Here is a 24,624-nt window from a genome sequence, read left to right as displayed (position 1 = left end):
ACAACCTGATTCAATCCTGGGATAAAAGGGAGACAATTTCACACAAATGGAAGTCTCCAAATGGTAATTTCTCTCCCCCCACCCTCCTCCTTCTCTACACCTCCAGAAATGAGACTCGCAGGACTTTGAGGAGGAGGGAGAAAAAAGGGAAATCAAGTGAGGGGTTTTAGAAAAGAAAAGCAGCAGGTTGTTCTCTCTGAGCTGTCCGCAGGGCACCGACTTTTGGACTTTCAAGTAGTCTTTGTCAAATTAATTATAGCCCGATATATCTCCCCCACTGTCGCTGAGGCCTCAGCCATGCAGCAACCCACCCCACCATCTCCCTCTGTCACTCTTTCCCTCCTCATACCTTTCCTCTCTCATTCTTTCACTCTCTCTTTCCCTCCTCATACCTTTCATCCCTCATTCTTTCACTCTCTCTTTCCCTCCTCATACCTTTCCTCCCTCATTCTTTCACTTTCTCTCACTCTCTCTTTCCCTCCTCATACCTTTCATCCCTCATTCTCTCACTCTCTCTTTCCCTCCTCATACCTTTCCTCCCTCATTCTCTCTCGCTCTCTGTCTCTCTCTCTGTGGCAAGTGGACCACCAGAGATGTGATCTGGTTTGACGCTCCACATAGCAAAGCTCATGGGGAGCTTTAATTAGGGCTGGGTCTACAGCAGGGAGGACAGAACTGAGAAGGTAACACAGGGTTGGCCATATATATACACACACTCTGGGTGAGTGAGTGTGAGTGAGTGAGTGAGTGAACGCGTGGGAATGTGTGTGTGTGAGAGAGAGAGAGAGAGAGAGGGTGCGTGTGTGTACGTGTGTGTGTGTGTGTGTGTGTGTGTGTGTGTGTGTGTGTGAGAGCGCATGCTTGCGTGTGTACCCTTGTGAAAAGTGGCTACGAAAGCTGATTCCTAAGATTAGGCTAGGAGATCCAAATAGATAAAAGAGATCAAAGAGACTAACACTATGATGACTCCAGACTCCTCATGCTTGACCTACAGTATGAACCAAATCACACAGTGCAGGCATTTGCACTTCCTTTTCTCAACACAAATAGAACTAAAATAGAAGACTAAAATAGTCGGTGTAAACAGCAACAAATAATAAATAAAATGCAGGTTACTAACCTTCTCAAGAGTGTGTAAAAATCTAACAGAGGTACTTCACCAAATAACTCAGAATTTACTTGTTTACGACACGAGAAAGATGGGAGGATGGGAAAAACGAGCGGAAGCCATGACAACATATTCTCTTGCACTCAAGTCTCAGGAGCAGATGCGATATAACTGTTGTTGGCAGGGCCTCCGGTACAAGAGACTGCCAATTAAAATAGATCATGTGTCTCCTCGGGCTTATTATCCACGACGTGCGCCTGCGAATCTTGAGTCAAGCGAACCTGCGCCGCCATCCCCCAACTGATCTCAAACCAGCCTCGGCGCATCCATCATCGCACAATGCCACGCTGATTGGCCCGGACCCCCGCCATACGCGCGCTGAAGGCACCCGCGACTCAGTGCATCATCAGTCCACCAGACACGGACCCGTACAGACAGGGAAGGCTGGCTGGCTGGCTCGGAGGAAGCGACGCGAGCGCTAGTTATCCCAGAAGACCAGCTATCGCCGTATCGGAACTGACACACAGCAGGATCTGATGTTGAGTACTGTGAATTGCCCCCCCCCCAAAAAAAAGTCCAAAACAGCGCTGGGAGCGCACTGCACATCAGCAAACACTTTCGGCGAATACACAAAGCAACTTATAAGAAGCTGAATGGGGGGGGGGGGAAGACTACCTGTGTAGAAGTCACCCTCACCCTGCCCCCAATCCCTACCTCACATGAGGTTCCCTACTAAATATATCACCTTTGTGTCATGTAAGAGCCAATGGGAGGCATCTCTGCACTTAAGAGAACATCTTGATAAATATTTCCCACAGCTCCCCTGATGTGGGCCTTGAGTAAATTCCTCGGTTAGGCTATTAAACAGCTGTGCATTACTATTGCATGGGGAGGGGGAGGTGGGGGGGCAGAGCGGTGAGCTGCTGCAGTTCTCTCCATTCACTGAAGGCATGTCAGGAGCCTCTGCCACGGCTGATAGACGCTCTCCGCGGCCTTCTGCTTTTCTGACGTTTTTTTTTTTTCTTAACTCGTTGACATTTCCCCAGGCTATAGCACTTCACTGCTTGAACATCGAGATATGTTGTTTTATTTATTTATTTCTAAAAAAAAGCGAGACAGAGAGAAGAGAGGAGAGGGAAAACTCGGTCTTTCTCAAACGAGTCGGTTCGACCGGTTGTAGACTAGAGCTGCGCCGTGCTCAGGCGGAGGGCAGCGGTGGCTGTGGCGGAGCTGCGGGCCGCTGGAAGGTTAAGAGCGGGTGGCCATCGACCCACTCCACCTCCACCTCCGGCTCTGGGCGGAGGCGACCGTCCAAACGTCTCCGGCACCGGCTCTCCGCCTGCCCGACCTCCTCGGCTCCTCCGAACAGTAGGGGTGGGGATGACGACAGACAACGGGTAGGAGAGGGCTCGGGCGGACCCCCACCCCCCCTCCCCACACACCCCGTAACCATGACAACAGCAGAAGTCGATACAGCCAGACAACCCCCACCCCCGTATCCCTCCCGTTCACCCTCATATTAGGATGCAGTGGCAAAAAGCCAGATGAATCAGAGGCAGTCTGAGACTCCAGGCTGCCTCTGCTTCTGTCTCGGCCTCTCTCGAGGGCTCCTGTTGCTCTCGCCTTTTCCCCCCCGCTCAGGCTCAGCCCCCGGATGGGCTCGCTCCTCTCTTCACCGCGCCACACTGCTGCTGGCTCTCAGTCAGTCACGGGTTAGTTGAACACCTGCCACCAGGCCACTGCCTGCCAAGACTCCGCTAAAAAGGAACAACAGAAAAAAACAAAAACGTCGAAATCCCCAGAGGGGAGCAGTGGTTTGTTCAACAGCCCCCGTCAAACGCCGATGCACAGGTATTACTGCAACAGGCCGAGGCTTTAGCGTCGCGCTCGTTCCGCAAGATCGCCACGGAGGTGTTTTGATCGCTGACGCGGGCGGCGCTCTCTCGGGACGGCGCGGGCTACACACACGAGACGGACTATGGCAGACAGGAGGAGAACCTGTGGGGGAGGGGTGGGGTTGTGGGGGTGGTTGACAGTGGGGCTGCAGGTAAGGGGGGGAGGGGGGGGGGGGGGGGGGCAGTGGAGCCTGCAATGAGAAGCTGCACTGTGACTGGCTTCTCAGCCTTAATGAATTGCCTGCTGTCCTCTGTGTGTGTGAGGGTCTTCACGCTCCACTCCCTTTCATAGCAGTGGCTTTAGCAGCAAAGACCCAAAGAGAGAGAGAAAGAGAGGGAGAGGCAGAGAGAGATGAAGAAGAGAGAGGGAAAAAGACTATAAGAATGTAAAGGGAAAGAGTGGGTCTCCAGGGGTTTAGACTGTGCTGCGCAGTGGCAGGATTTGGTGCCATCTTGCAGAACAAGGCCACAAATCATTATAAATAGTTTGCGTCCATGTAGAAACACTCTCGCCTGAAGTATGAGAGAAGACTATAAAAGCTGGCTCATAGCGTTCACGCAGGCGTACATACAATCAAATGTGAACAAAAATATACATACGAGGACACAGACAGGGTAGCTTCGGTAGCTTCCCACATTATAGCTGTTTTGCATTCAAGGCGAGCATAGTCAGTGCAGTGCATGGGTATCTGCTGCAGACTGTGGATGTTTAACCCTCTATGGATCAGTTGATGCCCATACGTAATCATGCACTTATGAATAATGTCAGGAAGCCATAAACTGAAGCAGTGTTACTCTCCCTCCCTCCTGTCTCTCCATTATCTATCTGTTATGTCATACCACACAGCGGGCACAATTTTAGTTTAAAAACTTACGGCCCCACTTTGTAGTACAATCTAAGACTGCCGCATGGTGTTGCCACCCGCAACACAAGGAAAATACTGCATACCTGTACTACTTCCCATATGTCCTCCATCCCTCAACACCACAACTTCAGTAAACCACAAACCACAATTACTGTAACAAGTCCTCTCCATCCCCTACACCTGCAACTCTCTCTAAACACCAAGTCATACATCATCTGGGCTTGGTTTAGTTGACAGAGGTATAGTATATTATGTATATGTTATACCTCTAATGCATATGTATATATCTTTGTATATGTTGATAACATATGGCTGTTAAAATTTTACTTATATAATCAACTTAAATAAGTTGTATTTTCTAAAAGCCTTGTATCTATGTATTTCCAAAAAAAACCCAATAAAGGAACAAGAACTAATAAAGTTGAAAGTTGACTCCTCTGTCCTCTCTGCTTTTTTAAGCATTGCGGAATCTGTCTGACGATGTGTGACAAGAGGGAAGAGGGATCTTCACTCATATTCACACAAGGCCAAACACAAACACAAACCTTCAAGGCCACACCTTTGTTTTAGAGATTTGCTGTTAAGCAGTCTGGATCTGATTTGGCAAAACAAGTATACATTCACCGGGTCGATACAGGTGTATGAACACTTCAGAATGAATTCTTGGCTAAACTAAAAAGAAAAACTGTGGGCCTCGTCTCCAGTAACCTAAGCTTAGGATCTGGCCTAAGCTATAAGCACAAGGACTGACATAGGGCTATTGTGATCTGAGTTGTCTCCACCCTTATTTAAGTGCTTGATGTTGACCTAACCCTATAAGCCCACCCGTGGGAACTCCTTTACTGTAGGTGGCCACTATATAAACCCTCACTTGACAGTCAGCAAGACACAGCCTCATTCCTGGTGAATCGTCATTTCTGGATGCAGCTCCAGACAGTGAAGCAGTATGAAGTGGAAACTGGCCTCCATTTTGGCTCTGTTGCTGTGCCTCTCTCAAATCCTGGCTCAAGGGGTAAGACCTGGAGGAACTAATCCACTACACAGCTTTCTTTCAGCAATCTGTTTTGTTATTGTCTTACACAATGTTCATGTCATTCAACAATCAGCTACACACAGGATTAATCAGGAATCTGTTGATTGACACTAACACAGTGTAATTATTCAACTCTCATACCTCTCTCTCTCTGTGTCTTTTCCATCTCATCATCAGGACCTGTCCAGTGCGGAGGGTAAGTGTAGTTTCTGTGTCTCTTTGTTCAACTCTATTGCTTACTGGTCAGTGGATTGGTCAAATGTTGAAACTGAGATAACATTCTGCATTTGGCATCATTTCCTCAACAGATGAGGACGTTGATGTCTCCGCAAGAATCCTGGCAGAAAACCAAAGTACAATAGTGTTTCGACATAAATCTATAAAAAATGCATTCTAAATATAGGAGTGAAAAGAAAACCCTTATTTGGAACAAATTTTCTTCCAAAGATATATCGGGATTTCTGCTGGAGGGAGATGTGGCCATACCGACTGGCAGGAATGCCAAGAAGTGCTGCAGAAACTGCAAGTGGCCGAAGTTACCGTCTGGACTTGTGGAAGTGCCATACAAAATTGATGACGACTTCTGTGAGTTTAAAGAAATGAATACAATTTGTCTTTTTAAGAAATCTATTAGGCAAAGTTTTCAGTTGCGATGGCGAGTGATAAATGGAAACATAAAATACAACTTGATCTATTAGCGTGGATGTTTTGAAAGAAGCCTCAGAAACAATAGATCCTGACCAGAAATGTGTCTGTGATGATTTACTGTAGTAATAAACCAATAGTATTTAGAATACCACTGCAACCAATTGCATATAGAATACTACTGAGATTAACTCACTAATTAGTTCCCACTTAGGATGTAACACTACCATGAGTGCACATTTACCAGCCAATTACAGTAGAAACTAACTAACTGTCTGTTTTTTTTGCAAAAGCTGTCAAGCAGAAGGATGATATTGAGGAGGCCATGAAGGAATATCATGGCAAGACTTGCATTCGTTTTGTTCCTCGCGACAAACAAGGAGACTTCATCCATATCAAGGATTCTACTGGGTATGACAGGAGAGAGAACAATGTTAAGGGATCAATTTAGAGATACTGAACCCACAACTTGGTGATGTTATACCCCCTGGCTCTATCAGTCGAATCATAGGATATTGTGGCATGATATCATTGACTGTTATAAAACGATAGTTCCGGTCCTTGATTATAAGGGTATTGAGACCCAGGGGCGCCTGCAGGAATTAATGCTATGGTACGCACACCAATCACCCCCCCCCCCCCCCCCCGACAAGATTTTGCTGATATTGTACAATATTTGTCCGTTTCTCGGTTTTAGATTTGTGCATTGGTCAGCAAAAAAGTAGCCTACATAGGCTATAACATCCACATGCAATAACACAATTAGAAATTTGAAAGTGATAGTAGCAGTGGTATAAGCGGGATAATCAACTCCGCGCCGTGCGTTTATAGGAAAATAATGCACTTATCGAAGTGTATAGTCCCCTCCGCCTGCGGCGTCGGGTCCTTATTACCACTTCGAACGTGCATTATTTTCCTATAAACGCACGGCGCGTCGTTGATTATCCCTTACACAATACTCATTTGGACAACGTTACACAGCTAAGTTACTGCTAAGTTACGTTTAGTTTTGTTCAAGCATTAACGTCTGATATTAAACAGTGTTGTAATGCTAGTCTAACGTTCCGACAAGCACACAAATTGTCTACCTAGCTTGTTATTGCCCATCTGGAATCTCCTCTAGCTTTCCTGCCTCCATCTTCCATTCTTTCTCTTTTCGTTGTTTAAAAGAACTTGCGATATCCACGATGAGTATTTGAGTTAGTGATTTAGCGTCACATTGTGTTCTGATAACCATAATAGATAGCCGAGTAAAAGAAAACAACAAGTAGCTTACTTGCGCGCCTGCGTGCGTAATCTCTCCTGCTCAAATGAAATATGTGCGCGTGGATATACAGTAGCTCTGCATTAAGTTAATTTTGATAACGTGTTGACAAACTTCATATAGAAAATTGTAAATAGCCTGATGGCATGGCATGCGGCTAATGGGATATTGTGCATAGTTGGGAAGTTATGGTAGGCCAATTTGATGTGAATACACACGCACAAGGGTAATTTTCTTTCCTTGATGAGTAGTCTCAAGGTACGCACGGTGCGTACGGCCGTACGCCTGCAGGCGCCACTGTTGAGACCGCATTTCATTCTATATTAATGCGCTTAGCATAAAGGTTCATAATGACCGAAAGTATGACCAATGCAGGTGCTGGTCGCGGGTTGGAAGGAGTGGTGGCGGACAGCCCTTATCTTTGAGCCGGCCCGGCTGCGTCTGGAAATCGGTCATTCAGCACGAGCTTCTTCATGCCCTCGGCTTCTACCATGAGCAAAGCAGGAGTGATCGGGACAAGTACATCCGAATCAACTGGGAGTACATCACCAAAGGTGGGAAAAGACCAACTGGAATATGTGTGTACTAATCACTAACTTAAACATGGTTTGCTTGAGCGGAAAAAGGTAAAAAAGGTAAACAATTTAACGAAATATATAGTTTCCTGGGGGGGCACTGTGGCGCAGCAGGCTACAGCGCCCGTACCATTTACGGGTCCGAGTGCCCACGGGGACCCAGGTTCGGATCCAATCTGCGATCATATCCCGATCCCACCCCATCTCTCTCTCCCACTTGTTTCCTGTCTACCTCTTCACTGTCCTATACTAATAAAGGCAAAAAGGCCTATTTATATATATAATTTCCCTTCTTTTTGTCTTTTCCTTGTGACCATCTTTTTATCTTTTCCTTGTTACCTCTTACCTACTGTATGTGTTACCTTGACAGTTCTGAGAAAAAAAGTATGACAACAGATAAACATGCAGAGCATTATCAACTAAAAATAGACTAGCAATTCCACTTCCTATTCACAGGTAAAGCTTACAACTTTAAGAAGGCGAACACTAATAACCTGAACACAGCGTATGACTACGGCTCCATCATGCATTACAACAGGTGAGCTAAAACAGAGGGGAACTGCACAGTGCCCCCTGTCAACACCTTTCAGTGATGGCACTGCGGATTGCAGACAGAATGTGTCACATTACCCACAAGGAGGATCACACCTGATAATGTTCCACTCCTTGTGCAATGTTCCATATAGCCCATTGCTATTTATCATAGACCGCACGGCACATACTACAGCATCCGACAAGAGTCAGACTAGAGTTTTGTGGTCAACATTTAACTCATATTTAATCAATTCAGACCTAGCCAGACAAAGCAGGGTTGAAGTAACTGAAATGGGACCCCACAGACTAGAAGCTCTGGGTAACTCGAGTCTTGTGCGTAAATAAAAATGCCGAATTGTTCCTGGTCAAACACAATAAGCCAGTAACCCAACACTTAACAAGCACATACATGGTATACAGTACTACTACATGGCACTAGTATTTGTAGTAACTTCTTGTAATGGTTAGCATATGCTATATTTCAAAATGGGAATGCAGGCAAGTGTCACAGATAACGTTGATAACAGATGACGTAAATGTTTTTTCAACATCAGATATGGTTTTTCAAACACCACCGGTAAGGAAACCATGACTCCAATTCCTAACCCCGATGTGAAGTTGGGAGGGGACATCCTAACGGTGACAGACATTTTGAAGGTCAACAGATTGTATCAGTGTGCTGGTGAGTAGTCTACACCGTTGGCAGGTGTCTAATGAAAAAAATCATCTGGCTTCTTTATCACATATGTCCAAGTCAGGTATAATGTCGTCATAACATATTTTTAATGGAATGGCTTGTTCTTTTGCAGACCATAGCTCATGCATAGTTTACATAAACCATTGGTCAGGTGTTGTCATGTGATCCTTGATATTGTGCCAAGATGCCAACATTTTCATTCTTGAAATCCATTTGTAGCTCCACCCACAACTACATCACCACCAATCCCTACATCACCACCAATCCCTACATCACCACCAATCACCAATCACACCAATCTCTGTGGAAAGGCATTCACTTTTGGTTCAGCGACAGCAGACAGTTACGTCAAGCTGAAGCCCAACCTGACCGGGGAAATCAATGTGGCCAGCGTGTGTCTCAGATACTTCTCCGATATCCCCTCAAGCAACAGAGAGCAAACCTTCTTCTCATTGGCAACCCATTCCCACAGCAATGGTTTCCTGGTCTGCAAGCTGGGACTCAACCGGCACCAGTTGTACATCGGAAGCGCCAAGGTGGACTTCTGGGGCCTCCCGGATGAGCAGAACCAGTGGAATTCCTTCTGCTCCACGTGGGACTCCAAGACAGGCCTGGCCCAGGTATGGCTGAACGGTAAACCCAGTGTCAGGAAGTCCCTCTTCAAGGGTGGTTCTCTAACGGGAGAGCCGAGCATCGTGCTCGGTCAAGACCAGGATAAGTACGGCGGTCAGTTCAACTCCAAAGATGCGCTTATCGGCCAGCTCACAGACGTGCACATGTGGGACCATGTGATCTCCCCAAGTGAGATCAAACAGTTTTCAGAGAACAAATACCTGAAGGGTGGGAATGTTATCAACTGGAAAGCACTGGATTATGCCAAATATGGAGATGTGATCGAGGAGAGGATGATAATGAGGACTGGCCAGAAGACAAAAGCAGCAATTCACTGAAAGAAACTTTTTAAACAGTTTAAATCAGTCGATGACCAGTATCTACACATTACCCATTGTGAATCCAATGAAGGATGAATGCATTTCCTTTTCTTGAGTGAATTTGTCAATAAAAAAAACTCCTTCAAAAACAATCTGCTCCTGCTATGATGTTGATGTTTTTCTTTTGTCAATGTACTGTAATATGTGTAAAAACATTTAATATAAATGTAGTCCAACAATTTATGTTAACTTCTAAGACAAACAATTATATCAAAACTTTATGACTTCACCCAAAATAAGTGAGAAACCCAGAAAAAATGTCAGGGAGGTAAGTCACTGGCATAGAATAGATCCAATTTCTTTAAGTAAAAATTATATACTAAAAATACTCAAGACATTAACGCACACTTCCCAAGTCCCATCTCCGACTCCTGCAAGTCTTTCCAAACCTCAAGTCTGTCTACCTTACTGTCTGCAGAGTAGGGCTCCAGAGGCTTGCCTAAGGTGACCACTCTGTGTCCCATGAGCAGGGAAAGAGGTCACCAGAACATTCTGTGGTTGTGTGTGTGTGTGTGTGTGGGGGGGGGGTCTTCACGCTCTACTCCCTCTCATAGCAGTGGCTTTAGCAGCAAAGACCCAAAGAGAGAGAGAAAGAGAGGGAGAGGCAGAGAGAGATGAAGAAGAGTAGGGAAAAAGACTATAAGAATGCAAAGGGAAAGAGTGGGTCTCCAGAGGTTTAGACTGAGCTGCGTAGTGGCAGGATTTGGTGCCATCTTGCAGAACAAGGCCACAAATCATTATAAATAGTTTACGTCCATGTAGAAACACTCTCGCCTGAAGTATGAGAGAAGACTACAAAAGCTGGCTCATAGCGTACACGCAGGCGTACACACAATCAAATGCAAACAAAAATACTGTATACATACGAGGATACAGACAGGGCAGCTTCGGTAGCTTCCCACATTATAGCTGTTTTGCATTCAAGGCGAGCATAGTCAGTGCAGTGCATGGGTATCTGCTGCAGACTGTGGATGTTTAACCCTCTATGGATCAGTGGATATCCATACCTAATCATGCACTTGTTGTGAATAATATCAGGAAGCAATAAACTGAAGCAGTGTTACTCTCCCTCCCTCCTCTCTCTCCATTATCTACTGTATGTGTTATGTCATATCAGACAGCGGGCACAATTTAGTTTAAAACGTACGGCCCCACTTTGTAGTAGGCCTACATAAGAAGACTGCCGCATGGTGTTGCCACCTGCAACACAAAGAAAATGCTGAATACTTCCTATTCTAAAACGGATATTTCTGGTCCTTGATTACGATTGGCTGAATCGCGTTCGATGCCGTTGTAAATTCGAGCATAACCACATACCTTGACCGCATTTCGTTCTGTAGTAATGCGCTACCACAAATCAAGCATTCTGCCTTAGTTCTGGCAGGCCACCCAGTCAAGCCCGCTGTCAGCTGCTGTCAGTTTCTTATTGGCTATTCCAAACCCAGCCCACATCAGCTGTTTCGCTCAACTGATCGTTCCCTTCGCTCACAAGTGGTCACTCTCATTAGAGCGCCTTATTTAAGCTGCATCAGTCCGTTTACTATCATTGCTTTCTCTACTCGCTGCTTTGCAACCCACCTCCTCCCCAGCTCCACCTCAAAATGGTTTAACTTGAAATAATGTCATACTGTTGTCATTGTTGCTTGCTCTGTTCTAGGGGGAATAGAGTTACACTCCCAGTTTAAACTGGAACGGGAGCCCCCCGAGGATGCTGCTGTTCCCTGTCTTGGCTTTCCATGGAGCTCATGGAAAGACAGGGAATTTCCTCTGAACAGAGCCATACCGCCAAATACAAATACAATTGGTTCTAAAGATATTTCTGTCTTGTGTATTTTTGACTGAAGTGGTCCTGACAGAACTTGCACAAAAGTTAGAGTAGCTGCAATGATTTTTTCACTAATCTGCTGTACTAATTAAGCAATACGCCCCGAGAGGCCGACGTTAATACTGAATCTAGAACAGCTAAGGGGCGTTGTTAGGCACGACGCGAAGCTGTTCTAAATTCAGTATAAACCACGGACCTGAGTGACTTATTGCTTTTCTAAAACGGTTACTACGTCGATCTAACAAGATTTCATGAAACAAAGCAATGAAAAATGTAGCGATGTATTAATAGATAATCATTCTTCCGCCAAGAAATATATTCCCTTCATATGAATGGTTGCCATGCTTAATTAGTACAGCAAATTAGTGAAAAAATCATTCACTTTGGTATAAAAGCATGACATTTGGTACAGATACCCTCTAAGGGACACTACTCTGGAAAAAGGCGTCTGCCACTCAAAAATTCACTATGGCGGCCATGTTTCAAGATTTCTATCAAAAGCTCATTATGTCGATTGTTCAAATTGTATTTTACTTGTTGAATTTTACTTACATAATCCATATATCTTTTAACAGCCTTGTATCTATGTCTCTCAAAAAAACAACAACTAGGTTGTCATACATTTTAACTTAAACAATTCAGATCGCCACCACATGGTCATACCATGCCATTACACCACTAAGCGAAAAACATAAACGGCTCCGGAATCCCGACGGTGTTCCGGATCACTCCCAAAATGTAATCGTTTCTTCCTTTCATCGAAATCCATCCATTACTTTTTGAGTTATCTTGCTAACAGACAGACAGACAGACAGACAGACAGACAGACAGACAAACAAACTCCGGTGAAAACATTGGTGGAGGTAACTAAAAAAGCACTCAGAGAGCGCAGACCTCCGCCTGTAATTGTTCTTCCTAGGTTGTCATACATTTGAACCTAAACTTCAGATCGCCACCACGTGGCAATACCGTTCGGTTACGTTGTAACCTTTGTTCTCTGAGTGAAGAGACTATCTCTCCACCAGAGGGCCGCTCGGAGGTGTGTGTCGATCAATATGGAGCACTAGTTCCACGCCAGCACAGGTGTTTTAAACAACACTAATCAAGGGCGTGGCCGGTACAACCGGTGTGTCTTAAAGAGTATCCACGTTATTCGATCCGGTAGGTCGATTCCCCGTACATATGGAATATGTAACGGAGTGGAGAGATAGTCTCGATACGATAGAGAACATGCCATTACACCACTAAGCGAAAAACATAAACGTCTCCGGAATCCAGACAGTTTTCCGGATCACTCCCATGTAATCGTTTCTTCCTTGGGTCATGTCTGACCTTCCCTGAAAATGTCATCGAAATCCATCCATTACTTTTTTAGTTATCTTCCTAACAGACAGACAGACAGACACAGACAGACAAACAAAGCCCGGTGAAAACATAACCTCCTTGGTGGAGGTAATAATAAAGGAACAGGAACTAATAAAGTTGAAAGTTGACACCTCCTCTCTGCTAACACAAATTGTTGGACTACATTCATATAGTCCATGTTGACCTTTTTTAACAGCCTTGTCTCTATGTCTCTCTCTTAAAAAACAACAATAAAGGAACATGAACTAATAAAGTTGAAAGTTGACACCTCCTCTCTGTTGTTGCAAGCATTGAGGAATCTGTCTTACTGGGTGTGTGACAGCATGTGTTAAGGGGGATCCTCACTCATATTCAAACACAAGGGTGTTGTCAAACAACCTTCAAGGCCACACCTTTGTCATAGAGATTTGCTGTTGAGCAGTCTGGATCTGATTTGGCAAAAAAAAAAAGTACTACATTCACCGGGTCGACACCAGTGTATGAACACTTCAGAATTAATTTTTGAGAACCTTTCTTCAGAATCAGTTTATTTTTCTCTTTGTCATTATGTTCTTGGCTACACTAAAAAGACATCTTAGACTATTTTAAATAGGTGGGCCTCATCCCCAGGAACCTAAGCTTAGGATCTGGCTATAAGCACAAGGACTGACATAGGACTGTTGTGATCTGAGTTGTCTCCACCCTTACTTAAGTGCTTGATGTTGACATAAACCTAAGCCCACCCGTGGAAACTCCTTTACTGTAGGTGGCCACTATATAAACCCTCACTTGACAGTCAGCAAGTACAGCCTCATTCCTGGTGAATCGTCATTTCTGGATGCAGCTCCAGACAGTAAAGCAGTATGAAGTGGAAACTGGCCTCCATTTTGGCTCTGTTGCTGTGCCTCTCTCAAATCCTGGCTCAAGGGGTAAGACCTGGAGGAACTAATCCACTACACAGCTTCCTTTCAGCAATCTGTTTTGTTATTGTCTTCCAGGGGTCTCAAATTCGCGGCCCGCGGGCCAATTGCGGCCCGCGAGATGATATTTTGCGGCCCCCGGCCTGAAGTCGAAGCTTAATGTCAGTGCGGCCCGCGCATGCATCTGGGCATTTTATATTTTGTAACAATCGTGGGCTGGGCTCTATGGCTGCGCTACCATAGCTCAGGCTCGTGACAACAACACGAATTAGCAATTGTTTAGCTGCTACTTGCAACATGTTCCAGCCCGCAACTTTCTGTCAAAATAATAATGCCTAAGTCGCCCCTTGAGTGTATTTTTTATGCGATAAACGACACGGGTTAAAACAGACGGGAGGTACGGTGACAAGTCTCATTTGTAGCCTAGACTCCACCTGCTAGACATCAAGTGTTTCGATTCAAGCAACGTTTTCACGAACTATCCCCCTCATTAAACTACACGCAGGAGACGTGCGGTTTGTAATGACGCGAAAGCGATGCATGCAGGACATAGTTTTGCACAAACTGAAGCAGAAATAGGCCTACATCAAATGTTGAAACAAAAAATCACGTTTCATGAGGTCTTGGGTCTGTTATTCACATATCTGATTCTGAAGTAGGTCTGCCTTTTGGAGATTATGATCGATCGTAGCCTAATTGACAGTGATCTGGGTGCGTCTGTGAAGGTGCGTCTTTTGAGTGAACGACAGTGTTTTCTAGCGGCTACCATGCTTCGACCCTCTGCCCAACATAATGGAGGTGCCAGTGGTAATTGAGATGATAGTGTCCTGGACCCCGTACAGACAGCTGAAAAACTACAAAGTCACTTGACAGGCACTGATTTGACCAGGCTACTTCATTGTATACAAAAGCGTTGTGTTAGTAGCCTAGTAGGCGTAGCCATAGTTTACTGTTGTTACATTTTACTGTTTTGCTGTTAATTTCTTATGTAGGGGAAAGGACAAAAAAAGTAAAGTAAAACTGCTCAAATATGTTCAACATTCAGTATTTACTGAGAGGTGCATAATTCGAGGTAGTTGTCATCCAGACATCATATGCTGATTAGATAGGTAGGCTATACAGTATTTACACCTTCGTAAACCACAGACTTGGGGGGGGGGGGGGGGGGGGGGGCAACCTATGCGGCCCCCCAACCAGTTGATGTTGGTTACAGTGGCCCCCAGCTCATTTGAGTTTGAGACCCCTGTCTTACACAATTTCCATGTCATTCAACAATCAGCTAAACACAGGATTAATCAGGAATCTGTTGATTGACACTAACACAGTGTAATTATCCAACTCTCACACCTCTTTTAACTCTGTGTCTTTTCCATCTCATCATCAGGACCTGTCCAGTACGGAGGGTAAGTGTAGTTTCTGTGTCTCTTTGTTAAACTCTATTGCTTACTGGTCAGTGGACAGTGGTCAAATGTTGAAACTGAGATAACATTCTGCATTTGGCATCATTTCCTCAACAGATGAGGACGTTGATGTCTCCACAAGAATTCTGGCTGAAAACCAAAGTATAATAGTGCTATGACATGAATCTATAAAAATGTATTCTATATATAGGAGTGAAAAGAAAAACCCTTATTTGGAACAAATTTCCTTCCAAAAGATATATCGGAATTTCTGCTGGAGGGAGATGTGGCCATACCGACTGGCAGGAATGCCATGAAGTGCCGTGGAAAGTGCAGGTGGCCGAAGTTACCGTCTGGACTTGTGGAAGTGCCATACACAATTGATGACGACTTCTGTGAGTTTAAAGAAATGAATACAATTTGTCTTTTTAAGAAATCTATTAGGCAAAGTTTTCAGTTGTGATGGCGAGTGATAAATGGAAACATAAAATGCAACTTGATCTATTAGCGTGGATGTTTTGAAAGAAGCCTCAGAAACAATAGACCCTGACCAGAAATGTGTCTGTGATGATTTAGTAATAAACCAATAGTATTTAGAATACTACTGTAACCAATTGCATATAGAATACTACTGAGACTAACTCACTAATTAGTTAGTTCCCACTTATGTAACACTACCATGTGTGCATATTTACCAACCAATTAGAAACTAACTAACTGTCTGTTCTTTTCAAAAGCTGACGAGCTGAAGGCTTATATTGAGAAGGGCATGAAGGAATTCCATGTCGAGACCTGCATTCGTTTTGTTCCTCACACCAAACAAGTAAACTTCATCCAAATCAAGAATTCTACTGGGTAAGGCAGGAGAGAGAACAATGTTAAGGGATCAATTTAGAGATAATGAACCCACAACGTTGTGATGTTACCCCCTGCCTCTATCAGTCGAATGATAGGATGCATGATATCATTGACTGTTATAAAATGATAGTTCCGGTCATTGATTATGATTGGTTAAATCACATTCGATGCCGTTGTATATTTTCCCGATATAGCATGACGTTCTATTAATATGCTAAGAATGCATAATGGTTAGCAAGATACACAATAATACAGATGCTGAGAATTCCGCTCAGCATAACCTAAAGTAGCCTATGACCTATGCAGGTGCTGGTCGGTGATTGGAATGTATGGTCGTCGTGGACAGCAATTATCTTTGAAACTGCCTGGCTGCATGGCGAAAAAGATCATTCAGCACGAGCTTCTTCATGCCCTCGGCTTCTTCCATGAACATCAGAGGAGTGATCGGGACAAGTACATCCGAACCAACTGGGAGTATGTCAAAGAAGGTGGGAAAAGAGCATCTGGAATATGTGTGTACTAATCACTAGCGTATGGTATTCTTGAGCAGAAAAAGGTAAACATTTAACAAAACATATAATTTCCCTTCTTTTTGTCCTGTCCTTGTGACCTTCTTTTTATCTTTTCCTTGTTAACTCTGACCTACTGTATGTGTTACCTTGACAGTTCTGAGAAAAACAGTATGACAACAGATAAACATGCAGAGCATTATCAACTATGAAAAGACTAGCAATTCCACTTCATATTCACAGGTTCCTTAAAAACGGTGGACACTATTAACCTGAACACAACGTATGACTATGGCTCCATCATGCATTATGGCAGGTGAGCTAAAACAGAGGGGAACTGCACAGTGCCCCCTGTCAACACCTTGCAGACAGAATGTATCACATTACCCACAAGGAGGATCACACCTGATAATGTTCCACTCCTTGTGCAATGTTCCATATAGCCCATTGCTATGTAGCCTATCATAGACCGCACGGCACATACTACAGCATCCGACAAGAGTCTGACTAGAGTTTTGTGGTCAACATTTAACTCATATTTAATCAATTCAGACCTAGCCAGACAATGCAGAGTTGTAGTAACTGAAATGGGACCTCACAGACAAGAAGCTCTTGGCAAACGAGAAAAAAAGAGTCTTTTCATTCATGGCAATATGGGGCCCACCCTCTCTTAATAAATAGAGATGCCGAATTGTTCCTGGTCAAACACAATAAGCCAGTAACCCAACACTTAACAAGCACGTACCTTGAAATGTTCAACAATAGGCCTACCACTACATGGCACTAGTACTTGTAGTAACTTTTTGTAATGGTTAGCATATGCTATATTTCAAAATGGAAATGCAAGTGTCACAGATGATGTTACCTTGATGAAAATTTGTATTTTATTTTGAACATCAGATATGCTTTTTCAAACACCACCGGTAAGGAAACCATGACTCCAATTCCTGACCCCGATGTGAGCTTGGGAGGGTCCGCCGTCCTAACAGTGACAGACATTTTGAAGGTCAACAGATTGTATCAGTGTGCTGGTGAGTACACCGTTGGCAGGTGTCTAATAATGAAGATTCTTGGCACATATGTCCCAGTTAAGGGTATAAGAGGTATAATGTTGTCTAAAATATTATTAATGGAATGACTTGTTCTTTTGTGGACCATAGGTCATGCATAGTTTAGATAAACCATTGGTCAGGTGTTCTCATGTGGTCCTTGATATTGTGCCACGGTGCCTGCATAAACATTTTCATTCTTGAAATCCATTTGTAGCTCCACCCACAACTACATCCAATCTCTGTGGAAAGGCATTCACTTTTGGTTCAGAGACCAGAGACAGTCATGTCAGGCTGAAGCCCAACTTGACCGGGGAAATCAATGTGGCCAGCGTGTGTCTCAGATACTTCTCCGATATCCCCTCAAGCAACAGGAAGCAAACCTTCTTCTCCTTGGCAACCCATTCCCACAGCAAAGGTTTCCTGGTCTGCAAGCTGGGACTCAACCGGCACCAGTTGCACATCGGAAGCGCTAAGGCGGACTTCTGGGGCCTCCCGGATGAGGTGGACCAGTGGAATTCCTTCTGCTCCACGTGGGACTCCAAAACAGGCATGGCCCAGGTATGGCTGAACGGTAAACCCAGTGTCAGGAGGTCCCTCTTCAAGGGTTCTCTAACGGGAGTGCCGAGCATCGTGCTCGGTCAAGACCAGGGTTGGTACGGCGGTCAGTTCAACTCCGAAAAAGCGCTAATCGGCCAGCTCACAGACGTGCAGATGTGGGACCGCGTGATCTCCCCGTGTGAGATCAAACGGTTTTCAGAGAACAAATACATCAAGGGTGGTAATGTTATCAACTGGAAAGCACTGGATTATGCCAAATATGGAGATGTGATCGAGGAGAGGAAGATAGATTTGACTGGCCAGAAGAACTGTAAGTGACAAGTTAGCCATTAGCAATAGCTTTTTTGTTTACTTTGGGGAACTTGTGGCTTATGGCTAACTGCAATAGAACAGTATAGATTGACAGAAAATCAGCGGGCGAGAACGATGGGAGTAGGGTCAGGAAATGGCCGCAGGTTCTGGACCCTGAATACACAGACCCGTATGTGGCATGGATGCTGCAGCTACCTTGAATTTCCCCTTGGGGATCAATCTATCTATCTATCTATCTAGCTGCCACCACTGTGCCCGCCGCCATTAGCAATTCTTCATGGCATGACATCGCCATTATATCGACAAAAGACAGTAATTCACTAAGAGCCACTTTTTAAACAGTTGTGCTGTCATTGGAATTTCCAAGGTTTCATATTTTTTAGGGTAGTTAGCTTAGCTTGCTAGTTTTAAACTCCACCTCTTTACTGTTGCCATTTGAGAGGTTAGCCTAATTATTGAGATTATAATCAGTCAATGACCAGTATCTACACATTATGTATCCATTGTGAATCCAATGAAGGATGAATGCATTTCCTTTCCTTGAGTGAATTTGTCAATAAAAAAATGCTATCTTTCAAAACAATCTGCTCCTGATATGATGTTGATGTTTTTCTTTTTTTCAATGTAATAAGTGTAAAATCATTTAATAAAAATGCAGTCCAACAATTTATGTTAACCTCTACAAGACAAACAATTTCTCAAAACAAAAAATGACTTCACACAAAATATGTGAGAAACCCAGAAATAATGTCAGGGAGGTAAGTCACTGGCATAGAATAGATCCAATTTCTTTTAGTAAAAATGATATACTAAAAATATTCAAGACATTAGCGCACACTTCCCAAATCCCATCTCCGACTCCTGCAACCACTTGTAAACAGAAAATTGATGCTTCCCAAGTCCTCTCCATCTCCGACTCCTGCAAGTCTTTCCAAACCTCAAGTCTGTCTACCTTACTGTCTGCAGAGTAGGGCTCCAGAGACTGCCTAATAGTGACCACTCGGTGTCCCATGAGGAGAGGGAGGTCACCAGAACCTTCCGTGGATGTGGTGATCCAGACAGCGGAGATAAGCCCGGTTCGTCTGCACCTCAGTCCAACCTCTTATCTCACGGGACCAGGGGGAGACCAGAGGAGGAGCACAGGAAATGAGGTCACCACACAGGAAATGAGGCCGTCCCATCTCATCCTGTTTCACTTTGAAAAGCAGTAGAGGACAACACCAGGGTAACCCAGATCTCATTAGCAAACAGGTCTCGGGTGAGTATCCATGATAGAGAGCCATAGACAGAGAGAGGGAGAGAGAGTAAAAGAGTGATAGAAAGTTATAACTGCCTTGAAGAAAGAATATATTCACCTACATAAGGTATATGGGACACACAGAGAGCAATATGTAAAGTCGATGAGTGTTTTCCATCAGCCATTGTATCACAGATTTCATTGGTGCCCGTGGCCATTCACTCTGGCAAGACCTACATAGAGGGACTGAAGCAGTCGAGTTATTGTCATCATGCCTCATTAAAAAACTCATCACACAGTTACATTAAAACTCCCCCTGGTCTCCTCCTTGGTATTTTAATATCTAAATGCAACTTTAGCATCTCTCTCTCTCTCTCTCTCTCTCTCTCTCTCTCTCTCTGTCTTTCTCTCTCCCTCTCTCCTTTTCTCTCTCTTTCTCCCTTTTTTTCTCTTTCTCTCTCTCTCTCTCTCTCTCTCTCACACACACACACACACACACACACACACACACACACACAGATACGCACGCACACACACACACACACACACACACACACACACACACACACAGACACAGATACGCCCGCACACAAATGCAAAGACACATATGCCACATGTCACATATTTCGCCGAGGTTGTGTGAAGGTGCTTGAAGGCACACGCACACACGCGAGGAGGACGTGAGGAGACTGTGCCGCATGTCTGAGACAGCCACCATATGCCGCGCGATGGCAGAGGGCAGGACTCGGCTGGTGGCAAGACATTCTTTTTCCTCCCTTCTCGCATCTCCTTGTCCTCTCCACACTCACTCTCTCTCTCTCTCTCTCTCTCTCTCTTTCTCTCTCTCCCTCTCTCGTCCACATCAGGGACACGTCTTTCTGTACGGCTGAACTGTGAGTCCGCTGGGCAGTGCTGTGGCGAGTGCAGTCCTGGCAGGATTAGCGTCTAGCTACTGATGTGCTGCTCTCTATGCTGTGCCAGCTGCAGGAGGGTGTTACCCCAGGGCAGTGGCTGGGGGTACCGTGCTACTTCAAGCCTCTTTTGGTCACGGGCCTGCAGGGAGAGAGCACAGCACGCTGGCTGCACACAGGTTCTAGAAGCATAAGGTGTGTTAGTGTTTAGCTGATGAGGGCACTCTGCTGCAAACTGCTGATTGTGTAAATGAATGCGTACGCACGTGTACGACACACACACACACACACACACACACACACACACACACACACACACACATAAATACATGCGGCGCATAGTGATCCTTTTATCGCTTGTTCACTCTTGTGCTGTTGCACATGTATTCTCAGAGGTACATTCTCTCTTGAGAAAATTCGCACACACGTGTATGTATGCATACATACACACACACACACACACACACACACATACACACACACACACACACAAATGCATGCACGCACGCAAGCACGCTGCACATACACACACACACAGATCACATAATGAACTGCACACTAGATAAAAAAGCAGGCTGCCAAGTCTACTCTTTCTATTAGTTCTTTGTCTCTCGCTCTCCTCTTTCTACTGTCATGGCAACAAAGCACTGACAACTCATAGATCACTCAGCACAACCCCCCCCCCCCTCCTCCACCCCACCTCCCCCTCCACCCCACTCCTCGCCACGAGCTCACTTAAGAGCAGCAGAGGGGTGTTGAAAAGCAGAAAAAAAAGAAAGGGAGAACGCAGAGACACAGGGACAGAAAGAGAAGAATGAGCAATGACTCGTCCCCTGGTATGACGATGACAAACGAGTGTTAATATCGACGCTGATGGGATTCACGGCTTTATTAAATGCCAAGGCAGCCGACGGAGCGCCGCCGAGCTCCTCCGAGTGGGACCCTCAGTCCGAGCCGCTGGCCAAGAGACTTCAGACACGCGTGCAGCACACACACACACACAAACACACACACACACACACACACACACACACATACACACACACACACAGAGACTTCAGACACACATATAGTACACACACATACACACATACACACACACACACACACACACACAGACTTCAGACACACATAGGCTACAGTACACACACACACACATACAGTACGCCACTCCACTGATACAGTGACGATGGAAACAGCTCTCTGTAACCTGTAACTGTGCTGGTGGAAATGTTTGGCCTACACAAAGCAATAGCTTGGTTTCAATCACGTGATTATTATGACGCGCCACGGCGGGACGATTTGAGATGGAGGGCAGGAAGTAAACAATCGACCACCGTCTACCGTTGCAGACAGTCTGTATTGTACTGATATAGACTCAATAAAAGAAGGCAATGAAGCCAAATTGGCCAGAGGACGAAAAAATAATCCTGCTAGAGGAAAACAACAAATGAAAAACTATATTGAAAAGCAAATTTGGCTCACATATAATGGTAAAACAAAGAAATTGGGAGGAAATCGCCGCAAAAGTGCAAGACGTACGGTGGTGAGGTGGTGGCTAGCTACACGAAGTAGGCTACAACAAAGTTAGAAAATCTAACGGTTATGGCCAAGAAGGAGATGTCCTGCCTTGGGAGTGAATCAAATGGAAAAGGTTAGTTTAAAAAAAAAAAAAAAAACGCTTACGCTATGTTTATTAGCTGCATAGGCTACAAAAGATGACGTTAACTATCTAGGCCTAACTCATGCTTAGGTTGCCCATACAAGTTATCGTATGCTACAGACTTGGTAGGCCTAATTGACATAGATCATTCTCTTCTTAATTTGTCTTTTGTAATCAGTAATGGCGATTACATTTTTCTCTAACGAACTTTTAACCTGATATTGCTTTCATTCTTTATGCTATGGATATGAATTATAATAATAGTCTATGATCAGCCGTTAACGTTAACGTTAGCTAGTCAACGTTAGCTAACTGACGTCCGTTTAAAACTTGCTGGCTTATAACCCGATTCTGGTTACCTAATGTTGGGCCTGCTAACGACGTTTATTCCATAATTATGAATATATTTTATTCAGGTTCATGGTCGCTGACATGCATTGGACGCACCCAGTGATGGGGAGTGCTGGTGGACAGGATCTGCGCGTCCTATCAGAAAGGTAGCCTAGTCTGATAACAATATATTTTCAGTTGAGTCTAGCAGCTAATTAAATGCGTTAGTGACCTTAGTGTTATGACTGTATAGCTAACCATCAAAACCTTCTGCAGTGAGTCAGACCTTCGGCAGTGAGCCAGTCAAAGAAATGAGTGAAGCGATAGTGCCCGTCATCCTGTCTATCCTCCGCCAGCCCAGCGTAAAAGAGACGGAGAGCGGAAAAGTAAGTTATTGATGCTACTGTGTTTCCTATTCAAATGTTAAGCCTACATATTATAATCCTAAACATATTGTATCAAATACAGATGTTCTCACTAAGTCGGCATATGCGATTTAGGCTTGGGTGGACTGGGTAGACCTGACACCAGACCTAATTAGGCTCTTGTTTCCTTTTCTTTTCATTACAGGAACAACGACGAACCATTGAATCAACAGAGGACTGTTGGCTCTCCAATAAGAAGTTTTGCTGTATCAGAGATGTAGAAATAGATACATTGCTTCAGAAAATTAGAAATAGATAAATTCGAAATAGAAGTTACATTGACATTGACTGACGAGGTCCTTCCATTTAATAAATACTATTCGTCATTAAATGTGTATTGCCATTTCATTTATGACATGCAATCAAATGAGTCGGACTGACTGTGATTCATAATAGTGATTTAATCATCTTCTGCAATTTAGTTGTTGACCATGGCGTAGCGCACAGTGGATAGCCTAGGCTTGCAGTACTGTAGCCTATACGTCGTTCATTAACTGCACGAGTTTTGCACAGACTGAAGTTATAGCTCTCCTGTTGTATGGAATTGAAGATTAACACAATGATATCACTCACAACTAATAGGCTAGCCTACATATTTAAGTCAAACAGCCTCAGGCCTACAATTTAGACAACTTGCCTGAGGTCTGTCCCCGTTCCTGAAAGGTGTTTCTTTCATCCAGAAGAGGCGCGTCATGCGTGCTTTCAGGCCACTGTGCCACAACGTTGATTACCTTGCTTTCGTGATTACAAATGAACTGTATTGATGTATTTATTATTTAGAAATTAATGATCGCCAACAGGCGTTTGAGACGGTGCATAGACGTTATGAATTATTACGCTGCAGACTGTGTGGAAGACGTCTGCCACCACAGACTGATCCTGTTGCATTAAAAACAGATATAGCCTATACGTCTGGTAGCGCACAGTTGCGGAAAGTACGGTGGTCCAACTCGAGACGGTAAGATAACTCACAAGTTGACTGCCGGTGAAATCAGTAGCCTGACCGCGCATCAATGTATCAACGGGGGAATACGGGTCAGTGTCGGCTGAATAGGCTGTATACGTTCGTTATGATGAATTGAACTCGGACATATTTTGAATACGCCCTAACTGATGGCCCCAAACTGTTTGTGCAAACGATTTAATGGTCCTTAATTCAGATTTTAAGGGAACGTGTTAACTGAAGGTGCTTTGTGCAACCGGCTCCTGATCCAGCTGTTCAGTCCCTGCCCTCCATCTGAATTTCGAACGCTATTTTCGAATTTTGAAGTAGCATTGTGACACAGAGTGAAACCAAGCTATTCCCAGTATGAAAATAAGGTGAATGTTCTCTCAAGGCGTGTTCATGTTCAACTTATTCCCTTAGTTCTACAACCTATTGTCTTAGCGTAGCTTGATTGTCTACATGCAGCTAACTCAAGCAAATGTCTTTTTAGCTTTGCTCTTTGAACAAACATGGCAAAAAAAAAGAAAAAAGAAAAAATCCACCCAGAACAAACAACCTCATTTGTACCGGTAGTGTCACATGTCAGAATTAAGGATGTGCTTCATCCTGTGCCCCCATGTCCCTTGTGTTCTGAGACAGAGCATCCTTCCTCCGCCTCCACCACCACCACCACCACCGCCAACTCCACCAGCAGCACCACCCCAGGTCTACCTCCGCCTGTCACC

General features: G+C 44.5%; 2 protein-coding genes and 1 long non-coding RNA gene across 3 annotated transcripts; all 3 read left to right on the top strand.

Moving 5' to 3' along the window:
• Positions 1-4,815: 4,815 nt before the first annotated feature.
• Positions 4,816-9,567, top strand: LOC134075869 (zinc metalloproteinase nas-38-like). The gene is made up of 8 exons (XM_062530900.1): positions 4,816-4,881; positions 5,080-5,098; positions 5,350-5,487; positions 5,841-5,958; positions 7,187-7,365; positions 7,843-7,924; positions 8,475-8,602; positions 8,948-9,567. The coding sequence occupies exons 1-8, from the start codon at positions 4,816-4,818 to the stop codon at positions 9,565-9,567; spliced, it is 1,350 nt and encodes a 449-aa protein (XP_062386884.1).
• Positions 9,568-13,641: 4,074 nt separating this feature from the next.
• LOC134075868 (hatching enzyme 1.2-like) lies at positions 13,642-18,882 on the top strand. Its single transcript, XM_062530899.1, has 9 exons — positions 13,642-13,707; positions 15,083-15,101; positions 15,216-15,260; positions 15,356-15,493; positions 15,836-15,953; positions 16,263-16,444; positions 16,709-16,781; positions 17,366-17,496; positions 17,786-18,882. The coding sequence occupies exons 1-9, from the start codon at positions 13,642-13,644 to the stop codon at positions 18,391-18,393; spliced, it is 1,380 nt and encodes a 459-aa protein (XP_062386883.1). The 3' UTR covers positions 18,394-18,882.
• A 3,732-nt stretch (positions 18,883-22,614) lies between these two features.
• On the top strand, positions 22,615-23,272 carry LOC134076077 (uncharacterized). The gene is made up of 3 exons (XR_009938533.1): positions 22,615-22,695; positions 22,805-22,914; positions 23,099-23,272. It is a non-coding gene; the product is annotated as an uncharacterized LOC134076077 (long non-coding RNA).
• The last annotated feature ends 1,352 nt before the right edge of the window (positions 23,273-24,624 follow it).

Source organism: Sardina pilchardus, chromosome 3, assembly GCF_963854185.1.
Source record: "Sardina pilchardus chromosome 3, fSarPil1.1, whole genome shotgun sequence".
NCBI lineage: Eukaryota > Metazoa > Chordata > Actinopteri > Clupeiformes > Clupeidae > Sardina > Sardina pilchardus.
This window is presented reverse-complemented; position numbering and strand designations above follow the sequence as displayed.